This window comes from Rhinoraja longicauda, chromosome 20, assembly GCF_053455715.1.
Source record: "Rhinoraja longicauda isolate Sanriku21f chromosome 20, sRhiLon1.1, whole genome shotgun sequence".
NCBI classification, from domain to species: Eukaryota; Metazoa; Chordata; class Chondrichthyes; order Rajiformes; family Arhynchobatidae; genus Rhinoraja; species Rhinoraja longicauda.
Window position 1 is genome coordinate 14,600,765 of NC_135972.1, and position 18,732 is coordinate 14,619,496.

An 18,732-nucleotide genomic window follows, 5' to 3' on the forward strand; every position below is an offset into this window, starting at 1 on the left:
GGAAAGCATTATCACAACAAAATCCATGCTATATCCTGTGCACTCTGCTTTTTTCTTTTTCACCCTGCCATGCAACACAACTAATCACTGCCTTCGCTTTCCCTGTGTCTCCCAGTCTCCCAAGCCTCCTCCTTCTCAGTATTTCCAACGTATCTTTGATGGCTCAAAATCCACGCACATGACACCCCAACCCATTCATTCTCCATACATGATTCCAATGAATATAACGTACAAGAATACACTCCTCTGCTGCATCCAAAGCATATCACACCCTCCTCCCTCACACAATGAATCTACCTGCTTCCAATGCTTGATGACAAACAAATTCCTCACCCACGTCTAACCTCCTGATACTTGGAATTTCATTTCCGCTCTAATGATGTGGCACATGTAAAGAAAGCTAGATAAACACACCGGATTGCCACAGTCATGTGGAGAGTAGGGGCTCCACGGGTTACAGATGATTGGCCAACAGAAATCTGACTTTAGGCACATTCACCCACGTATACTTATTTTTAAATTTCAAGCGAGTAAAAATAATGTGATTAAACCCAGGCGTCGTTGGACTCGAGCTAACACAATAGAGCAAACCCAATTTGATGTCAAGCACGAGCGATGCACAAAAAGGGGAGCGGAAAGCTGAACCTACCTGTAATACCTGGACTGTAGGTACGTGGAGCAGACGGCCTTGGACACGTGGCTGGCTGAGCCGAAGTCTATCACTTTGACTCGGTAGGGCTGCCGCACGGGTTCCACCAGCATGATGTTCTCAGGCTTGAGGTCGGCGTGAATCAGCCCCAGGCTCTTGAGCTTCATCAGGGCGGTGGCCACCTGCTGGAGGATGGGCCGAATGTACTTGAGGGGCAGGGGGCTGAACTTGTTCTGCTTCAGGAAGTCGTACAGGTTCTGCTCCAGCATCTCGAAGACAAGGCAAGTGTGGTTCTTGTGCTGAAAGCACTCGTAGGCCCGGACAAAGTTGTAGTCGTCGGCATTCTCTGTGCTCAGCCGGGCCAGGATGCTGACCTCGATCTGGCCCTGTCGTGCGTAGGACGGGTGGTTCTTCAGGATCTTGATGGCCACAATTTCATTGGTGCCCCTTTTCCAGCACTTGACCACTTGGCCAAACGTCCCTCGGCCCAGGAACTCTAACACCTCGTACGTGTTGGTCATTGAGCACAACACCTCGTGCTGCAGGAGCTGGTAGTCGCCCTCGCTGTTGGAGCCGCTGTTCTTTGAGGTGGCGGTGGAGGTGGCCGCCGTGGCAACAGTGGCGCCGCTGGTGGCGTTCTGAAGCATTGGCGGACGCTCCTCGATGATCTGCACGCTGCTGGTGTTCTCGAGCTCCTCACTCTTCCGCTTCAGGCTGCATTTCTGGTAGGTGTCGAGGAGGCGCACGGTGATGCGGCGGGTCAGGTTCTGGGGACCTCCCAAGGCCTGGGCGGAAATGGCCACCAGGCCCGACGTGCTGTTGGCGGTGGTGAAGACAATGTGACCGGCGCTGGCCGGGAAGATCACCGTCTGCTCGTAGGTCAGCGTGGGGTTGGTAATCTGAAGAGAGGCGCTGACGGTCGACTGTGAGAAGGTCGCACTCTTGCTCTGGGTGTAGACTTTACTGTACGAACCATACCCAGTCATATCCCAGTTAGAACCCGGCTCCACTTTCAGCTTCTTCACACTGCAGAAGGCACTTGACTGAATTGTGTGAGGGGAAAAGACTTCCACTTGTGAGCCCACACCTGCACGGACAAAGAGCAAAAGGTTGAAGACCATCAAACCCAAACCTGGCCGGCACATTTATAGACCATCATCGCCAGTGTGGGGGGGGGGGGGGGGGGGGGGAAACAAAATCAATAAAACTGCTGACACCACAAATCTGAAATCAAAGCAAAAAAAATGCTGGAAATGCAAGCAGGACAGGCAGCATCTGTAGAATGAGAATCCAAGTTAATGTCTTGGGTCAAAGACCCATTCAGCAACTAATTACGTTCTTTTGAAGGGCTATCATTCAAAACCCACACAAAACTTTGGATGCTTCCTTCAAAATGCAGGTAGCTACAGTTCTCAAGATGCAGAAGCAAGGAACTGCAGATGCTGGTTTATACCAAAGATAGACACAAAGTGCTGGAGTAACTCAGTGGGTCAGGCAGCATTTTTGGAGAAAAAGGATGGGTGATGTTTTTTGGTCGGAACTGCTCTCCTACAACGACTTCCTACAAAATGTTTTAAGATTGAGCTGTATGGACTCAAGGACTGACCTGACTGAAACAAACTTCTCAGAGGGTTTAGCTTGGCTGCAGACAGGCTGTTTTCTTGGGTGGAGAACCCAGAACTAGAGGACCGACCTCGAGGCAAGGGGGTGGTTGTTTTGGATTGGGACGAGATGAGGTCTCTTCACAGCCGTTTGCGGATCTCTGGAATTCTTTATTCTCAGAAGCTCCTGGTTACTCAATCATAATCAAAACTGAGATTGATAACACGCTCGTGTTCAGCCAGACTTGTTGGAATCGGCGATTGGCTTCCAAGTCCAGCTTCAGTTTCACTGGGATGCCTCCAGTACCATCTCAGTCCACTGAATGAAAGGGCCGAAATCTTGCCCGGCCATTTCTTTACCTAAATGCCAAACATTGTGGAGAACCCACCCATGGAATTGGTGAGACAAGGAAATGCAGATTTACCAAAAAACACAAAATACTGTAGTAACTTTGTGTATTTTTAAAGCTGGGAATGATAGATTCTTGATTAGTAAGGGTGTCAAAGGTTATGGGGAGACCGCAGTAGAATGCGGTTGACAGGGAAAGATAGATCAGCCATCACTGAATGGCAGAGTAGACTTGATGGGCCGATTGGCCTAATTCTGCTCCTATGACTTATGAACTTATGAACTCAGCGGGTCAGGCAGCATCTCTGGAGGACACAGAAAGACGCAGGTTTGGGCCAGAATCCTTCTTCAGACTCGTGTATTGTTTCAGTCAGGTATTGACTGCGAAACCACTGCTGATCACAAAGAATAAACTTGAGCAAACAGCCCGAAACTCAGTCCTTTAAACCCAGACTGAAACTGGTGCCCGAAAGCACATTTGGATATGTATCAATTTCAACCACCTTGAGTGCATTTGATTGGTGCCAAGAATCCCTACAAGCCAGGTCCAGGTCTTGCCTCCCCATTAAGCAATTACATTGAAATGCAAATACGTTACAGTTCTCCAAAATCTAAAGCTAGAAGTGGGAAGGTTCACGAATCATGGTTAGGGATTTTCAGACCTGCTTTGTCTGGATGAGCCCTTATTAAAATTGCAGAGACATTATAGCACTCCTGTAATTTTCCATAGAAATGCACAGATTGTATTTCAGAGCTCAACGGGTCATTGACAGTATTTCTACGCAACTGGAGGCTCCTCCCAATCACCAACCTATTATTTTATCCCCCCCCTTGTTTACTTTTAATTTTCATGCAGACAAAAAGATTACATGGTATTAACCTGGGTGGATTCCCCCGTGTCTAAAGGCGGCACGGTGGCGCAACGGTAGAGTTGGTGCCTTACAGCTCCAGAGATCCGGGTTCGATCCTCACCACGGGTACTGTCTGTATGGAGTTTGTATGTTCTCCCCACGACCCGCATGGGTTTTCTCCGGGTGCTCCAGTTTGCTCTCACACTCCAAAGACGTACAGGTTTGTAGGTTAATTGGCATCGGTAAAATTGTACATTATCCCTTGTGTATAGGATAGTGTTAGTGTGTGGGGATCGCTGGTCGGCACGGACTCGGTGGGCTGATGGGCCTGCTCCCGCGCTGTATCTCTAAACTAAATTTAAAAAGTTGTCCCCTGGCGTACACCTGGAACACACAAACACATTGCTGTTCAAGAGAATGGTCTGTATGAACTGCCTTCCTCACCTTCCTATATTAAACCAACGACTGCTTTTCAAGAGTACTTATCCGCACATGCAGGGGTTTGTGAAATGCTGTGATCATACAGAATTTACAAAGTAGACACAAGAGAAAAGTAGACTTTTCCTTCCAAAAAGTCCTCAAACCAGTGTCCACAACCTTTCACAAGTAGTGTAGGAAAATAACTGCAGATGCTGGTACAAATCGAAGGTATCACAAAATGCTGGAGTAACTCAGCAGGTCAGGCAGCATCTCAGGAAAGAAGGAATGGGTGCCTGAGATGCTGCCTGACCTGCTGAGTTACTCCGGCATTTTGTGATGCCTATCACAAGTAGTTCTGTAGTTAAGTATTCATCATACTGTCACACGAAACATTAACCCTGACCTCTCCCAGACTTAGCTGAACATTTCTTGCAGGTTTTGTTATTATTTCAGATTTCTAGCATCTGCAATATTTTGCTCTCTCATCAATTGTGGTGGCATCACATTCTATGCACCAGAGGAAAAGAATCCTATCATCAGTCCACCTCACAGAACAGCCTCATGCAAAGAAGCAATCCAGTCAACTACCACCCCACCAAACCAATAAACTTTGCGATAGTAAAGAAAGCAAAAGTACTTGCTGTATCCCATGACTGATCTCATTAAAGCCCTAATTACTGTCCTTCTCCACGCACTCTGATAATGTACCATTTGCCTTTCTGACTTAGTGCCGAGCCAGCATATTTGTTCTCAGTGTTTCCCTTCAAAATGCTTCTAATTACTACACTCTACTTTTCTTTAAATCTATTTTCCCAGTACTCCAACCTCTCATTTCTCCCACTAATACCTGCCATTTTCTTGCCCAGCACTTAAACGAGACAAAATCTTTTTGTAATCTCTTTGCACAGCTAACGCTCCCACCCAGCTCTGCAATTTCAGCAGTCTCTGGTACTTCACACTCCGTCTCCTTATCCACCTCTCCGTAATAACCTGCAAATAATTGAACCCCAAACACTGATCCCCCCCAATTACCCCGCCATTTAAAAACTGATCAATCCACTGTCAATACATCACTGTTACTACAATCCTGCGCAATACCTCATGACAACTTATTGGTGTTGGTTCATTATTGTCACGTGTACTGAGATACAACAAAAGACTTTTGTTTCATTATTGAAGAGAGACGGGCAGCCCAATCAATATATTTTAGTTATCTTTTACACAAAGGTTGGTGGGTGTATGGAACAAGGTGCCAGAGGAGGTAGTTGGGGCAGGTGTCACAACGTTTGGCCAGGCACATGGTTAGGACAGGTTTAGAGGGATATGGACCCTACACTAGTGGGACTAGTGTAGACGCGACATGTTGGTTGGTGTGGGCCGAAGGGCCTGTTTCCACACTGTTTGACTCTATAATACTATACATGAATACAATTGAGCCGTACACAGTAAAACAGGTGGAGCAAAGAGAAAAATGGCAGCATACAAAATAAAGTTTTCAGCATTGTAGCATTAATCAAATGCATTCTGAGAAAGTATGACGGAGTCCCTCACAGGCCCATCTACTTTGCAACTCCCAAACCCGAAATAACAATTTTTATCTGTTAAGCATGATTTCCTTTCACTTAAACAGTGTTGGATTTGCCTGGACATTCATTCATTTAACTATACTGTTGCCACACCTCAAGTAACAAATCTTGTGCCGCGTGTAGTGAGGTACGGTGAAAAGCTTTTTGTTACGTGCTAAGCATTTCCCCATTACCGACATCAGGCCGACTGGTCTAAAGTTCGTGGCACTTTTTTCCCCTCCCCTTTTTTTCAACACCATGAGGAGCATTTTCCAATCCCCAGGGACCATTTAAAAACAAATCGGAAAGATTGGAGGCGGAAAGCTGCCCAAATGCAGGGGTGTCACAAAAGCAATGAATTGGTCAAGACTTTATCCCAGTTATTTCTCAGTTTCAGTTTAGTTTAGTGCCGCGTGTAGTGAGGTACAGTGAAAAGCTTTTTGTTATGTGTTAACCAGTCACCAGAAAGACAATTCATGATTACAATCGATCCATTTGTAGTGTACAGACACATTATAAGGGAATAACGTTTAGCGCAATGGTAAAGCCAGCAAAGTCCCATCAAGGATAGTCCGAGGGTCACCAAAGAGGTTGATAGTAGTTCAGCACTGCTCTCTGGTTGTGGTACGATGATTCAGTTGCCTGATAACAGCTGGGAAGAAACCGTCCCCGAATCTGTTTTTTTCTACTACTATTACGACTATTACTACTATTTCCTTCCTCACACTGGATCCTCAGCTCCCCAACATTAACAGTGGACTATGTCTTCTGCTGTAAAATAAACAGATATTTGATTAATCTGTTTAATTATTTGTTTACTCTCTCTTTTAATATAAAGCTATCCGCTGGCGTTCTCTCTTCAATAATGAATCTCGAATCTATCGGAGATTAAATCTGCTATCTCCTCTAATTTAATATATCTTAATGCAATCTATCCAGACCACATACTTAATTCTCACAAATTCATTTCCACCCACTTGAAAGGAGGTCAGAAAAATTCACAATCATGCTTAAAAACAATTGAGGTTGAAGTTGTGCCCAATACCCAGCATGGAGCTCCATCAGGTATATTTGGCACTTCCAGTACCTTGCGCCTGCCTTCATTTTTTAAAAAACACGAGAAAATAAGAGTCGTTGTTTTGGAAGGGGGCACCCAAAAAAAGTCAAAAAAGGTCACCAATCTCCTCAAGCCTGCCTCATCATTCAATGTCTTGACTGATCTACACTTAATCTCCTCTTGCATGCTAGATCCCCAGGGCCCTTAATTCCCTGGGCTTTTAAAAACGCATCCATTTTCTCTTTAAATATTTCCAATGATCCAACCTCCACAGTCCTCCAGGGTAGGGACTTCCAAAGACTCACCACTGCAGTTCCTACACAGCTTAGTTTTGTACGGCCACCCACTAAATCAGTGTCTATCATCCGAGATGTTCCTTTACTCAGAATCTCGAGGAGAACGCAAGGCAAGAAAGTCAAATAGGAACATTGAAAACAGTTTGCCGTTCATCCTGGGCTGGGAAGCAGTTGGAGGGACAATTGGTGTTTCCCAACACTGGTGTGTAGAGGCACTAAAGGGTTAAAGATCAGGTCTCAGTTTTACAATGGGCTGCCGAAAATGAGATCAGCGGAATGGATTACAGTCTGATGAATCTTACTTGAAAAATTCTTATCCCGTCATTGCTATCATAATTGCAATTTGCATCCCTGTTATATTCAGTGAGGCCCCACGTATGAATTTATCAAAGGCATCAAGGTCTTGTGATGTTGGGAATGGGGGAAATTCTCTCCCAATGTTCCACAAAGTCTCAAATAACTCCAGCAACAGCATCAAAACCTCTGCATCATTTGCGAGAATGTGTGCAAGCATTCTGTTACAATATGATCAATCTCCTTTCAGATCTGTCCACCGACTCTCAGGACCCGAAGACTCCATTAGAGAGCCTCAGACTATCTTTTAGTTTAGTTTAGTTTAGAGATACAGCGTGGAAACAGGACCTTCGGCCCACCGGGTCCGCGCCGACCAGAGGATCTCCCGCATATTAACACATCCTACACACACTCGGGACAATTTTTTTAAACATTTACCAAGCCAATTAACCTACAAACCTGTAGGTCTTTGGAGTTTATTAGTTTAGTTTAGAGATACAGCACAGAAACAGGCCCTTCGGCCCACCGGGTCCAACGATCCCCGCACATTGACACTATCCTACACACACTAGGAACAATTTTTACATTTACCAAGACAATTAACCTACATACCTGTACGTCATTGGAGTGTGGGAGGAAACCGAAGATCTCAGAGAACACCCACGCAGGTCACAGGGAGAATGTACAAACTCCGTACAGACAGCGCCCGTAGTCGGGATCGATCCCGGGTCACCGGCGCTGTAAGGCAGCAACTCTACTGCTGCGCCACCATGATCTTTGATCAGACTTTACTGGCTTTATCTTGCACTAAACATTATTCCCTTTATCATGTATCTGTACACAGTGGATGGCTCGATTGTCATCCTGCAATGTGCTTCGGCTGACTGGCTAGCACACAACAAAAGCTTTTCACTGTACCTCGGTGCACGTGACAATAAACTAATCTAAAACTAAACTCAATCTGCAACACAACGCTGCCACATGATTGCTTGATACTCACATCTGATAAGAATAAAACCAGGAAAGTCAAGACTATAGATGCAAAATCTGAAGTGAAAACTGCAAATGCTGGAAATACTCAACAGGTCAGGCAGCATCTGCATTAAAAAAAAAAGAAGTTAAAATTTCAGATCAGAGATCCTTGGTCAGAGTTGGGAAAGGAACACTGGATTTCAACTTGAAATGTCGACCAAGCCCTTGCGTCCACAAATGCTTCTCGTCTCGACGAGTTTCTCCAGACGTTTGCTCTTTGCAAATAGGAAACACGTTGGTTTTAAATTGAGCAAGGGAAAAATGGGACAGAGGGAAATCCCAGAGAGGGAAGCAGAATTTTTACAAGGGAAGGAAAGCAAAAATAAATTCAAGGTAAAAGAAAATTAAAATACTGCAGGAGCTTGAAATCCATACTGGACTAGAGTTTAATGGCGCACTATCAACCAACAGCGAGAAAGAGTTCAAGGTATCGACTTTACCCCCCAGAGTTTTGGCAATTAAAAGTAAAAAAGGAACAGGAGAAAATAAAGCAACTAAACTCAAGTGGACAGTCGTACGTACCACTCTGATTAACTTTAGTTTAGTTTAGTTTAGAGTTACAGCGTGGGACCAGGTCCTTCGGCCCACCGAGACCGCACTGACCAGCGATCCCCGCACAATAATACTTTCCTACACACACCAGGGACAATTTACACTTGCACCGAGCCAATTAACCTACATACCCCTACGTCTTTGGAGTGTGGGAATAAACTGAAGGTCGCGGAGAAAACCCGCGCTGTCACGGGGAGAACGTACAAACTCCGTACAGACAGCGCCCGTAGTCGGGATCGAACCCGGGTCTCCAGAGTTGCAAGTGCTGCAAGGCAGCAACTCTACCGCTGCGCCACCGTGCCGCCCTGTGATGATGACAATAACTTCAGTCACAATAGACAATACACAATAGGTGCAGGAGGAGGCCATTCGGCCCTTCGAGCCAGCACCGCCATTCAATGTGATCATGGCTGATCATTCTCAATCAGTACCCCGTTCCTGCCTTCTCCCCATACCCCCTGACTCCGCTAAACTTAAGAGCTCTATCCAGCTCTCTCTTGAATGCATTCAGAGAATTGGCCTCCACTGCCTTCTGAGGCAGTGAATTCCACAGATTCACAACTCTGACTGAAAAGGTTTTTCCTCATCTCAGTTCTAAATGGCCTACCCCTTATTCTTAAACTGTAGCCCCTTGTTCTGGACTCCCCCAACATTGGGAACATGTTTCCTGCCTCTAATGTGTCCAACCCCTTAATAATCTTATACGTTTCGATAAGATCTCCTCTCATCCTTCTAAATTCCAGTGTATACAAGCCTAGTCGCTCCAGCCTTTCAACATATGATAGTCCCGCCATTTCCGGGAATTAACCTAGTAAACCTACGCTGCACGCCCTCAATAGCAAGAATATCCTTCCTCAAATTTGGAGACCAAAACTGCACACAGTACTCCAGGTGCGGTCTCACTAGGGCCCTGTACAACTGCAGAAGAAGTCACCTCACTGTTTGGATGAGAGTAGAAACATGAACATCACCCCTCAAATTTTGAGCTGACACGATAGAAATCAGGCCTGTTGTCAGAGGGTTGCAATTCTCGCTCGAATTAATATTGGGATTGGCCTGAAAATAAAGGGGCAAATTATGTTTCCAAATTCAGTACAAAGTGAATTTACAGAAAACTCTGCTTTAAGTGTCAAATAGGTCAGGAGGACACTTAACTTTTTTTTTGTCAAAAGTAAATGTAATAAATTATTTACAAGATTAATATGTACAATATAAAACAATACCAACAAACCCACCACCAATATACAAAGTAAAACAAATATTCTTAAATACCAAATATACTGAGTATGGAACAATCCTTATAAAGGATACATTCCACCCCCCCCGCAGTGCCCAGCGGTCCCGGAAATCCCCCAGGGTGCCCATGGACAGCGCATAGTCCCTCCCTCGTACCACCTGGGCACTGACGTAACCCCAGAAAAGGGATTGGAGCCCACTTTTGTCTGGTGGCGTGGCTGATGGCACATTATTGGAAACAATGCTGAATCCAGACACTAAAGGGTTAAACACCAGAAAGCCTCTCAGTTGTACAATAGCATTGGGAAAATTACATCAGCCGCATAGATTATACTCTGATGACTCTTACTTGAACCGTTCCCACGTTATCACTATCATCATGATAGTGATTAACATTCTTATCGTGTTCTGCATTATCGCATCATCCCACATACGGATTTATCCAAGGCATCAAGGTCTTGTGAAGTTGTGAAATGAAGAGTAGTCTGCCCAACATTGACCCCTCAAGGACCAGCAAAAGCTTTGAGATTGTGATGTGCGCGATACCCTTCACCTCTCACCCTTATATCTCCATCACTGGGCCAGCATTTCGACGGCCCACTGGTTTGGAACATTAGCTAGGAGTTTGAGTTCAGTTTATTGTCGCGTGTACTGAGTTGAGGTACAGTGAAAAGCTTTTGCTGCATGCTAACCAGTCAGCGGAAAGACAGTACGTGATTGCAATCGAGCCATCCCTATTGAGCGCACCCAGCGAGACCCATGCATTCACAGGGAGAACTTGCAAACTCCACACTGACCGCACCTGAGGTCAGATCCGAATACGGCCTCTGGCGCCAAGAGGCAGCAGCTCGACCAGCTGCACCCACTGTGTAATTCTCAATGTAATACAAGCACAAATCACACATCTTTCTGTATATTTTAACCCTTCCAGCCCTTTCATCACAACTTTCATCACTTACTTGGCCTCCTCTACAAATTCTGAGTTCACCTTTTAGGAAAAGCCCCGATCTCAATTGGATTTTATCCAAAATTACCAACCTTTCCAACATACACAAAAATGTCCCCAGTTCAAGTAATAAAGCCATTGTTCAGTATTTCAAACTTTTTACCACAGAGACTTTTCTGGTCATGGTCACTTTGTAATGGTGACCAGTCAAGTTCTGGTCCACACGTGGTTAAATCCACTGGGCAGCTTCACGCTAGGAATGTGTTAGAGGATTCAGACATCTATCAGGATCACTAGAAACAGTGACGATGCGTTGCAAGCATTCAAGTGAACATACAGACACAAAGTGTTGCAATGCCCGCCTGTCCAGGTTCAGCACGACTTAATGCCCTTTACCCACACGAGTGTACTCTGTAGCTTGCTTGGTAACTGCGGTGTCCGACTAGCACTCAATGGAACTGGGAGAGGGTCAGAAATTAACACAATCTCTTAATAGGGGGCAGCACAGCGACGCAGCGGTAGAACTGCTGCCTCACTGCAAGAGACCCGGGTTCTCTCCAGACTGTGGGTGCTGTCTGTCTGTTTCTCCCTGTGACCGTGTGGGTTTTCTCCGGGTGCTCCAGTTTCCTCCCACATTCCAAAGAAAGACGCGCAGGTTTGTAGGTTAATTGGCTTCTGTAAATTGTCCCTGGAGTGTATGATTGAACTGGTGTATTGGTGATTACTGGCTGGTTGGCACGGAATCAGTGGGCCGAAGGGCCTGTTTCCACGCTGTATCTCCAAACTAAACTTAACATAAAAGCACCTATTGGAACCATTGTCTTGAAGGCATGGTATTCCAGCTGCCTACATCGACCGTCTCTCTGCCTCCAAATCGCTGGGTACAAGGAGGGATGGGTGGGAGGGGTAAACAAACCAGGGTGTCACAGAGAGACCTTCTATATCCCTTCTGTCCTTGATTTCTCCAAACATTTCAGACCTGAGTAGACTTGCGCACCTCAATTGGCATGGACAAATCAGGCCAATAGGCCCATTTCTGCGCTGTAAATGACTGAACCCATTTACCTGCATTTGGCCAGGAAGTATGCTTCATGTTGTGGATCAAAACTCAGCTTCAGGACTGGGAGCGAAGAGGGAAGATTGCCAGGGTAAGGGGGCGAGACTAGTCAGTGATAGGTGAAAACATAAGGGAATGAAGAAAAAGGTCGGTGAAGCCAGGAGGAGGAGAGACAGAGGCTGCCAAGGGGATAGAAGGAACGAGATGAGGAAGGGATGTTGGGCAGATGGAACCAAATGGGGAACGGGATAGGAGAGGTGGACCAAGGGTGAAGAAACCCCACATGCATAGGAATTTAATTGATGGACAAATTGAACCAGAAGAGGGACGGTGATTAAAACCTGGCCATGACAGGAGGAGAGGGATGAGAAAGATGCAGAGAGAGAGAGAGAACAAGGGGGAACCATTAGCAGTGGGAAAGGAACACGGGGGGGGGGGGGGGGGGGGGGAGGGGGGGGGGGGGGAGGGGGGGGGGGGGGAGGGGGGGGCGGGAGGGGGGGGGGAGTGGGTTACACAAAATTGGAATGGGCCACACTTGCTGATTTTAGAAGATTATTGTTCCGGTCTCTTTGCTCTGTTATTGAAGACAGGAATTTTAAATAATTATTCATTCTTGGTCTCGCTCACACGGCTCATTTAAGGGGGAGGTCTTAAATAGCAGCATTAGAAGGCAATTACCAGTTAACAATGTTAAATTGGCTCCAGAGATGATTACAAACAGCAACCACCCAGTTACACCAACTTAATTCTCCCCACATTCCCATCATCTCCGCCAGATTCTATGACCCACCTACAGAGCGGGGGGATTTTCAGTGGCCAATTAACCTACCGACCCGCACGTCTTTGGGATTTGAGTTTAGAGATACAGGGCGGAAACAGGCCCTTCGGCCCACCTAGTCCGCACCGACCATTCACACTTTTCTACACACAATAGGGACAATTTACACTTAAACCAAGGCAATTAACTTACAAACCTGTACGTCTTTGGAGTGTGGGAGGAAACCGAAGATCTTGGAGAAAACCCACGCGGTCACGGGGAGAACGAACAAACTCCACACAGACAGCACCCGTAGTCGGGATCGAACCCGGGTCTCCGGCGTGGCACACGCTATAAGGCAGCAACTCGACCCAAAAGGTATAGCGTAGAAACAGGCCATTCAGTCCGCATCAACCATTCACTTGCACAAATCTAAATTAATCCCATTTTACCTTCTCAGCAACTCATGAGGATGTGGACACTATTATTGTTTATTTTATTGCTTGTTTTTTATGCGCATATATACGTGCATGCGTACATAGACACACACTGGACTTCTCTTTGCGTTTATTATATTGTTTACAGTGTGCCATGTTTACCTGTTCCGTTGTGCTGCTGCAAGTAAGAATGTCATCGTTCTATCTGGGACATAGGACAATAAAACACTCTTGATTTGACTCTTGAAACTGCACTACTCAGAGGAAGGCCACAGGTGACAGGGAGAACGTGCGAGCTCCTCACAGACAGCACTGGGTAGCAGCATCGAACCCATGCATCATCACTACTCACTGCAATACTGCACTGGCCCAAGGGACCATACAACAAGCCAGCAGGTTCAGCGCCTTCTCGACTGATTTCTGATTTGGGGTGTTGCTCGCCTAACAGCTCCGATACATGGAATCAATGATCGGATGATGGTCCTCTCTCATCTTTTGGCTGGAAGAGTTTAAAATGTACCGAGCAAATTCGGGCCCCTTTCTTAGCAGTTTCTTGACAGTTAAAGACAATGCTTGAGGGCCTGAATGTAGTGGAGTAATGCTTCAGTGACACGAGGCACAGGCGGGATGTCATCCACACTACTGTGTGGAATATTAGTCTCCTTATTCAAGGAAGGACATTGTGTTGGAAGCAGTTCAGGGAAGGGTTATTAGACTGACCCCTGGAATGGGCGGATTGTCCTGTGAGGAAAGATTGGCCATACTGTGTTTGAAGCCACTGCAGTTCAGATGTGAGATATGCTTGATTGAAATATAAAACACCCCTTGGAGGGGAGGGGGGGGGGGGGGGGGGAAATCACACAAATCACAAAGATGCTGGAAAACCGAAGCAAAGACAGTCCGCAGGTGTGGAGGGTGGTTAATGCTCCAGATCCTTGCCCCCTTCACCAGTACTGGAAGACGGAGGAAACAAATGGGTTGTAACTCAGAGAGCAAGGGAAGGGTAGAGGTTAGAAAGGGAAAGCCAGCAAAAGGGCGGAGACCAAAGATGTCCAAGTGACACAATGCTCTCAGTGCTTCAAGAGGCCAAGTACAGAGAGAATAACATTCACACCAGAACTGAGAGGCACAACGTGCTGGGAATCTGATGCTGAGGGAACTTGGCACACTGCACACGGAGAGGATGTTTCCTCTTGTGAGAGGATGCAGAACTAAGGGACGGGGGGGGGGGGAGGAACAAAAATCACACTTCAATGTAGTGCCCCATTGAAGGGATGAAACAACAACTGTTTCTCTCGAGAGTTGAGCGTCTTACAATAGACAATAGACAATAGGTGCAGGAGGAGGCCATTCGGCCCTTCGAGCCAGCACCGCCATTCAATGTGATCATGGCTGATCATTCTCAATCAGTAACCCGTTCCTGCCTTCTCCCCATACCCCCTGACTCTGCTATCCTTAAGAGCTCTATCCAGCTCTCTCTTGAATGCATTCCTGAAAAGGGTGCTGCAAGCAGAATCTTCCAATACTTTTATGCCAGAGGTCGATCGATTCTTGATAAGTAATGGGCTCAGTTCAGGTTCAGTTTAGTTTATTGTCACGTGTACCGAGGTACAGTGAAAAGCTTTTTGTTGCATGCTAACCAGTCAACAGAAAGACAATACATGATTACAATCGATCCATTTACAGTGCATAGATAGATGCATGCTGATAGAATAACGTTTAGCGAAGGAGATCATAGTTAAAGTAAGAAAGGTCGCTGTCGGAATAGAGATTTAAGAGTGTGGAACGATTGTAATATGTGTTTGTAGATCTGCCTCTGTGGCTAGCAGGCAAATAATCACCTGCATCTTGGAAGCATGCTACCAAATCTCAGAAAAAAATTCATACCAAGCCAATGTAGATGAAGGAACTAAGGACCCAGCCTGAGAGGCAAGTTTTAAATAAGCGTTTTAAAGAAGAGATGCTTAGAGCAAATTACAGAGCTTGGGTAAAAGGCAGCTCAAAACACAATGGATGGAGCAATAATCATCGGGGATAACACAAGAGGCCAAAGATCTCAGAGGTTTTTGGTCAGAGACTGGGTGGAGGAGAGAGATGCAGAGGGTCAAAAATCATTAAGGGGGGTAGCAAATAACGTAAACACTTTTCTTTAAAAGCTCCAGCCAGCCACCTTCAACACAGCAGGTGACAGACGGCAGGTTTAGTTTACTCATGGAGGAGTCTTGCAACAGAGAACAATTCACCATGATTGATACAGCAGAGAGTTACATAGATTGAAAACTCTGAAAAGGGTTTTACACTCTGCTTTGAATCACATTGTAGCTGCCTGGGTGTGCAGGTCTGGAAACTAGACGGAGATTTGAAAATGGGGAGAAAACAAAAAAAATGACCAGAACAAAGCAAAGCGTCCCAATTTTCAATATAAACATACGGATTGTCAAGCCATCCACCCAAGTGAGAGCCTACTCTCACTACAGCAGCCCCAGGCCCAGGCTAGGCTCCAATTAGAAGGATTACTGTCACACAAATTAGGTACGGGCAAGGACAAAATGAGCTTAATTAACCACTGCAATTTAAACCACCCAGACTCTCTCGCCACCCTTCAGCTGCAGGCTGCTCGCTCTCTCCTGGAGCAAGGCCACCCCACGCTACCCGATGTCAGGAGGGTAGGGTCTCCCAGTGGGTGGGTCAGTGGGTCACAGTGCCATTACCCAGAGGGGCTTGTTCTGCGGGAGCATCTACCGGGCGGCCACACAAGCCTGATGCAAATGTGGCAACTTAGTGAGGGCAGCGCGGTGGCGCAGCGGTAGAGTTGCTGCCTTACAGTGCCAGAGTCCCGGGTTCAATCCTGACTGCAAGCGCTGTCTGTACAGAGCTTGTACGTTCTCCCCGTGACCTGCGTGGGTTTCCCCTCATTTCCTCCCACACTCTAAAGGCGTACAGGTTTGTAGGCGGACTGGCTTGGTCTAATTGTAAATTGTCCCTAGTGTGTGTAGGATAGCGTAAGTACGCGGGGATCGCTGGACTCGCCAACGCCGAAGGGCCTAATTCCACGCTGTATCTCTAAACTAAACTAAGAGGTGGGAATGGGGAGGGAACTGTGGACAAGCACAGAGGCTCAGTAGGTGACCCTCACATCCCTCAACTTCAGATACTCAGACCCTCCAGTGCTGCCAGCATGTGGCGTTTACATATTCTCCCCGTGACCGTCTGCGTTTCCTCCCACCTGTCAAGGTTGGCACATTTAATTGGTGATCCTAATGTAGATGGGCGATAGCAGTACAGAAGAGGGGAGGCCCTTTATCATGTATCTGTACACTGTGAATGGCTCGATTGTAATCATGTATTGTCTTTCCTCTGGCCGGTTAGCACGCAACAAAAGCTTTTCACTGTATTTCGGTACCCGTGACAATAAACTAAACTAGTGGGCATCTGAAAGATAATAAGTTACAGGGGAGTAGGGGAAGGGGACTGATGACATTGCTCTGGTATAAATGCTAAGACAAAAAAGCTGGACTAGGTTAATTCCCGGAATGGCGGGACTGTCATATGTTGAAAGAGTGGAGCGACTAGGCTTGTATACACTGGAATTTAGAAGGATGAGAGGAGATCTTATCGAAACGTACAAGATTATTAAGGGGTTGGACACGTTAGAGGCAGGAAACATGCTCCCAATGTTGGGGGAGTCCAGAACAAGGAGCCACAGTTTAAGAATAAGGGGTAGGCCATTTAAAACTGAGATGAGGAAAAACCTTTTCAGTCAGAGAGTTGTGAATCTGTGGAATTCTCTGCCTCAGAAGGCACTGGAGGCCAATTCTGAATGCATCCAAGAGAGCTAGATAGAGCTCTTAAGGATAGTGGAATCAGGGGGTAAGGGGAGAAGGCAGGAACGGGGTACTGATTGAGAATGATCAGCCATGATCACATTGAATGGCGGTGCTGGCTCGAAGGGCCGAATGGCCTCCTCCTGCACCTATTGTCTATTAACTATTGTAACTCAGCGGGTCAGGCAGCATCTCTAGAGAGAAGGAATCGGTGACATTTCAGGTCAGAGCCCTTCTTCAGACAGGTGTAGATGTAATGGGACAAAGGGTTCCTTCCTCGTTATGAGAAAGCATGAGAAATAAAACCAAAAGGATGGCAAAAGGAAGATCAGGGGAAGTGGAAGTCGGTGGGAGTTGGTCTGGTAAAAATGCAAGGAGGCATGGACATCAGAGATAGGGTGGGGGAGGGAGAGGCCACGTTCGGGAAGCAGAGCAAGAGGTTGTAGATTAGACCACGGATCTAAGTACATCTGCGCCTCTCTGTGGTCAGAGCGTGCCCACGTGTACTTGACCTGGAGATACATCTGGCATCCAATGGTCTTAGCCCTCCGTGCTGCTGGTTCAAGGACTCGATCTGTGAAGATCTTGTAGCAGCTGGAGGACTTGATTTCAACAGCCCTCTTCCCCGTACCTTGTTTGTTTTAATGGCTCTGGCACAGATGTATATGGGCTGAAGGGACTCAGTCCATGTCATGAGAAAACATGGAAAGAAAAATCGAAAGGGTGGCGAATGGAAGATGGTCTAAGAAGGGAATTAGTAGTGCAAGGCGGGAGCTAAAGCCCAGCATTAAAATATTTCACGCACAGGCATCTTCCAGGACAGAATTGTACAGCACACGAACAGGACCTTCGGCCCACCATGACATGGTTAGACTAACCTCCTCTGCCAGCATATAATCCATATTCCGCCATTCCCTCCATTCTGGTCCTCCACAGCAAGAGGTCCTCGATCCCCAGAGTCTGTTGCATTGTCCGGCTGCTGGAATTTCTACTTAGACAGATTTCTGGCTTCATCATTCAAAGGCTGCGACACAAATCACTGGGCACACCCCAACGAGGCCCTCGGGCTCATCCCCTCCACACCAGCTCCCTGGAAAGGTTCAGTCACACCCACGCCTGGATTGCTATCTGCAAATCTGATTTTTCCGATTTAACTTTTGATTCTATTCTCTTTTGAAATGTACTATTGAATCCACTTCCGACATCCTTGCCATCAGTGCATTCCAGATGCCGACATGAGCAGCGTTAAAGCTCTTCTCCCATCTGGCCAACTTCCTCAATCTGCAGCATTGGCTTGTGATGCTCGTCCACGCCGGTCTATTTCCCCGCCCTCCCCATCTCATCTATCACAACTCTTCATGAACACTTATTAAATCTCCCCTTCATCAGCTCGACTGGAAGAAGAGTGTCAGATTATCTAAATTGTTCACGTAACAGAAATATCTCATCAATTATGAAAATTTCATAAGGTAGCAACCCTGCTGAATCCCTATTCATGGGTCCTTCGATATAGAGTCAAAGAGTGATTCAGTGTGGAAACAGGCCCTTCGGCCCAACTTGCCCACACCTGCCAACATGTCCCAGCTACCTGGGCTTGGTCCATATCCCTCCAAACCTGTCATATCCATGTACCCGTCTAATTGTTTCTTAAACGTTGGGATAGTCCCAGCCTCAACTACCTCCTCTGGCAGCTTGTGCTATACACCCACCACCCTTTGAGTGAAAAAATCTCAGGCTTTGCAGTTTTCTAGGTGAAGACAATGCAAGACCTTGCCATCAAGGAGGACTTGCAACCACACTGGTCCTATG

General features: G+C 46.5%; 1 protein-coding gene across 4 annotated transcripts in view; it reads right to left on the reverse strand.

The window, feature by feature from the left end:
• hipk2 (homeodomain interacting protein kinase 2) overlaps positions 1–18,732 on the reverse strand; it is a 197,757-nt gene that overhangs the window by 137,465 nt on the left and 41,560 nt on the right. For all 4 annotated transcript variants that reach the window (XM_078416993.1, XM_078416992.1, XM_078416991.1 and 1 more), the window contains exon 2: positions 650–1,736. In XM_078416993.1, coding sequence (XP_078273119.1) covers positions 650–1,736 — 1,087 coding nt within the window. The remainder of the gene's footprint in view (positions 1–649; positions 1,737–18,732) is intronic.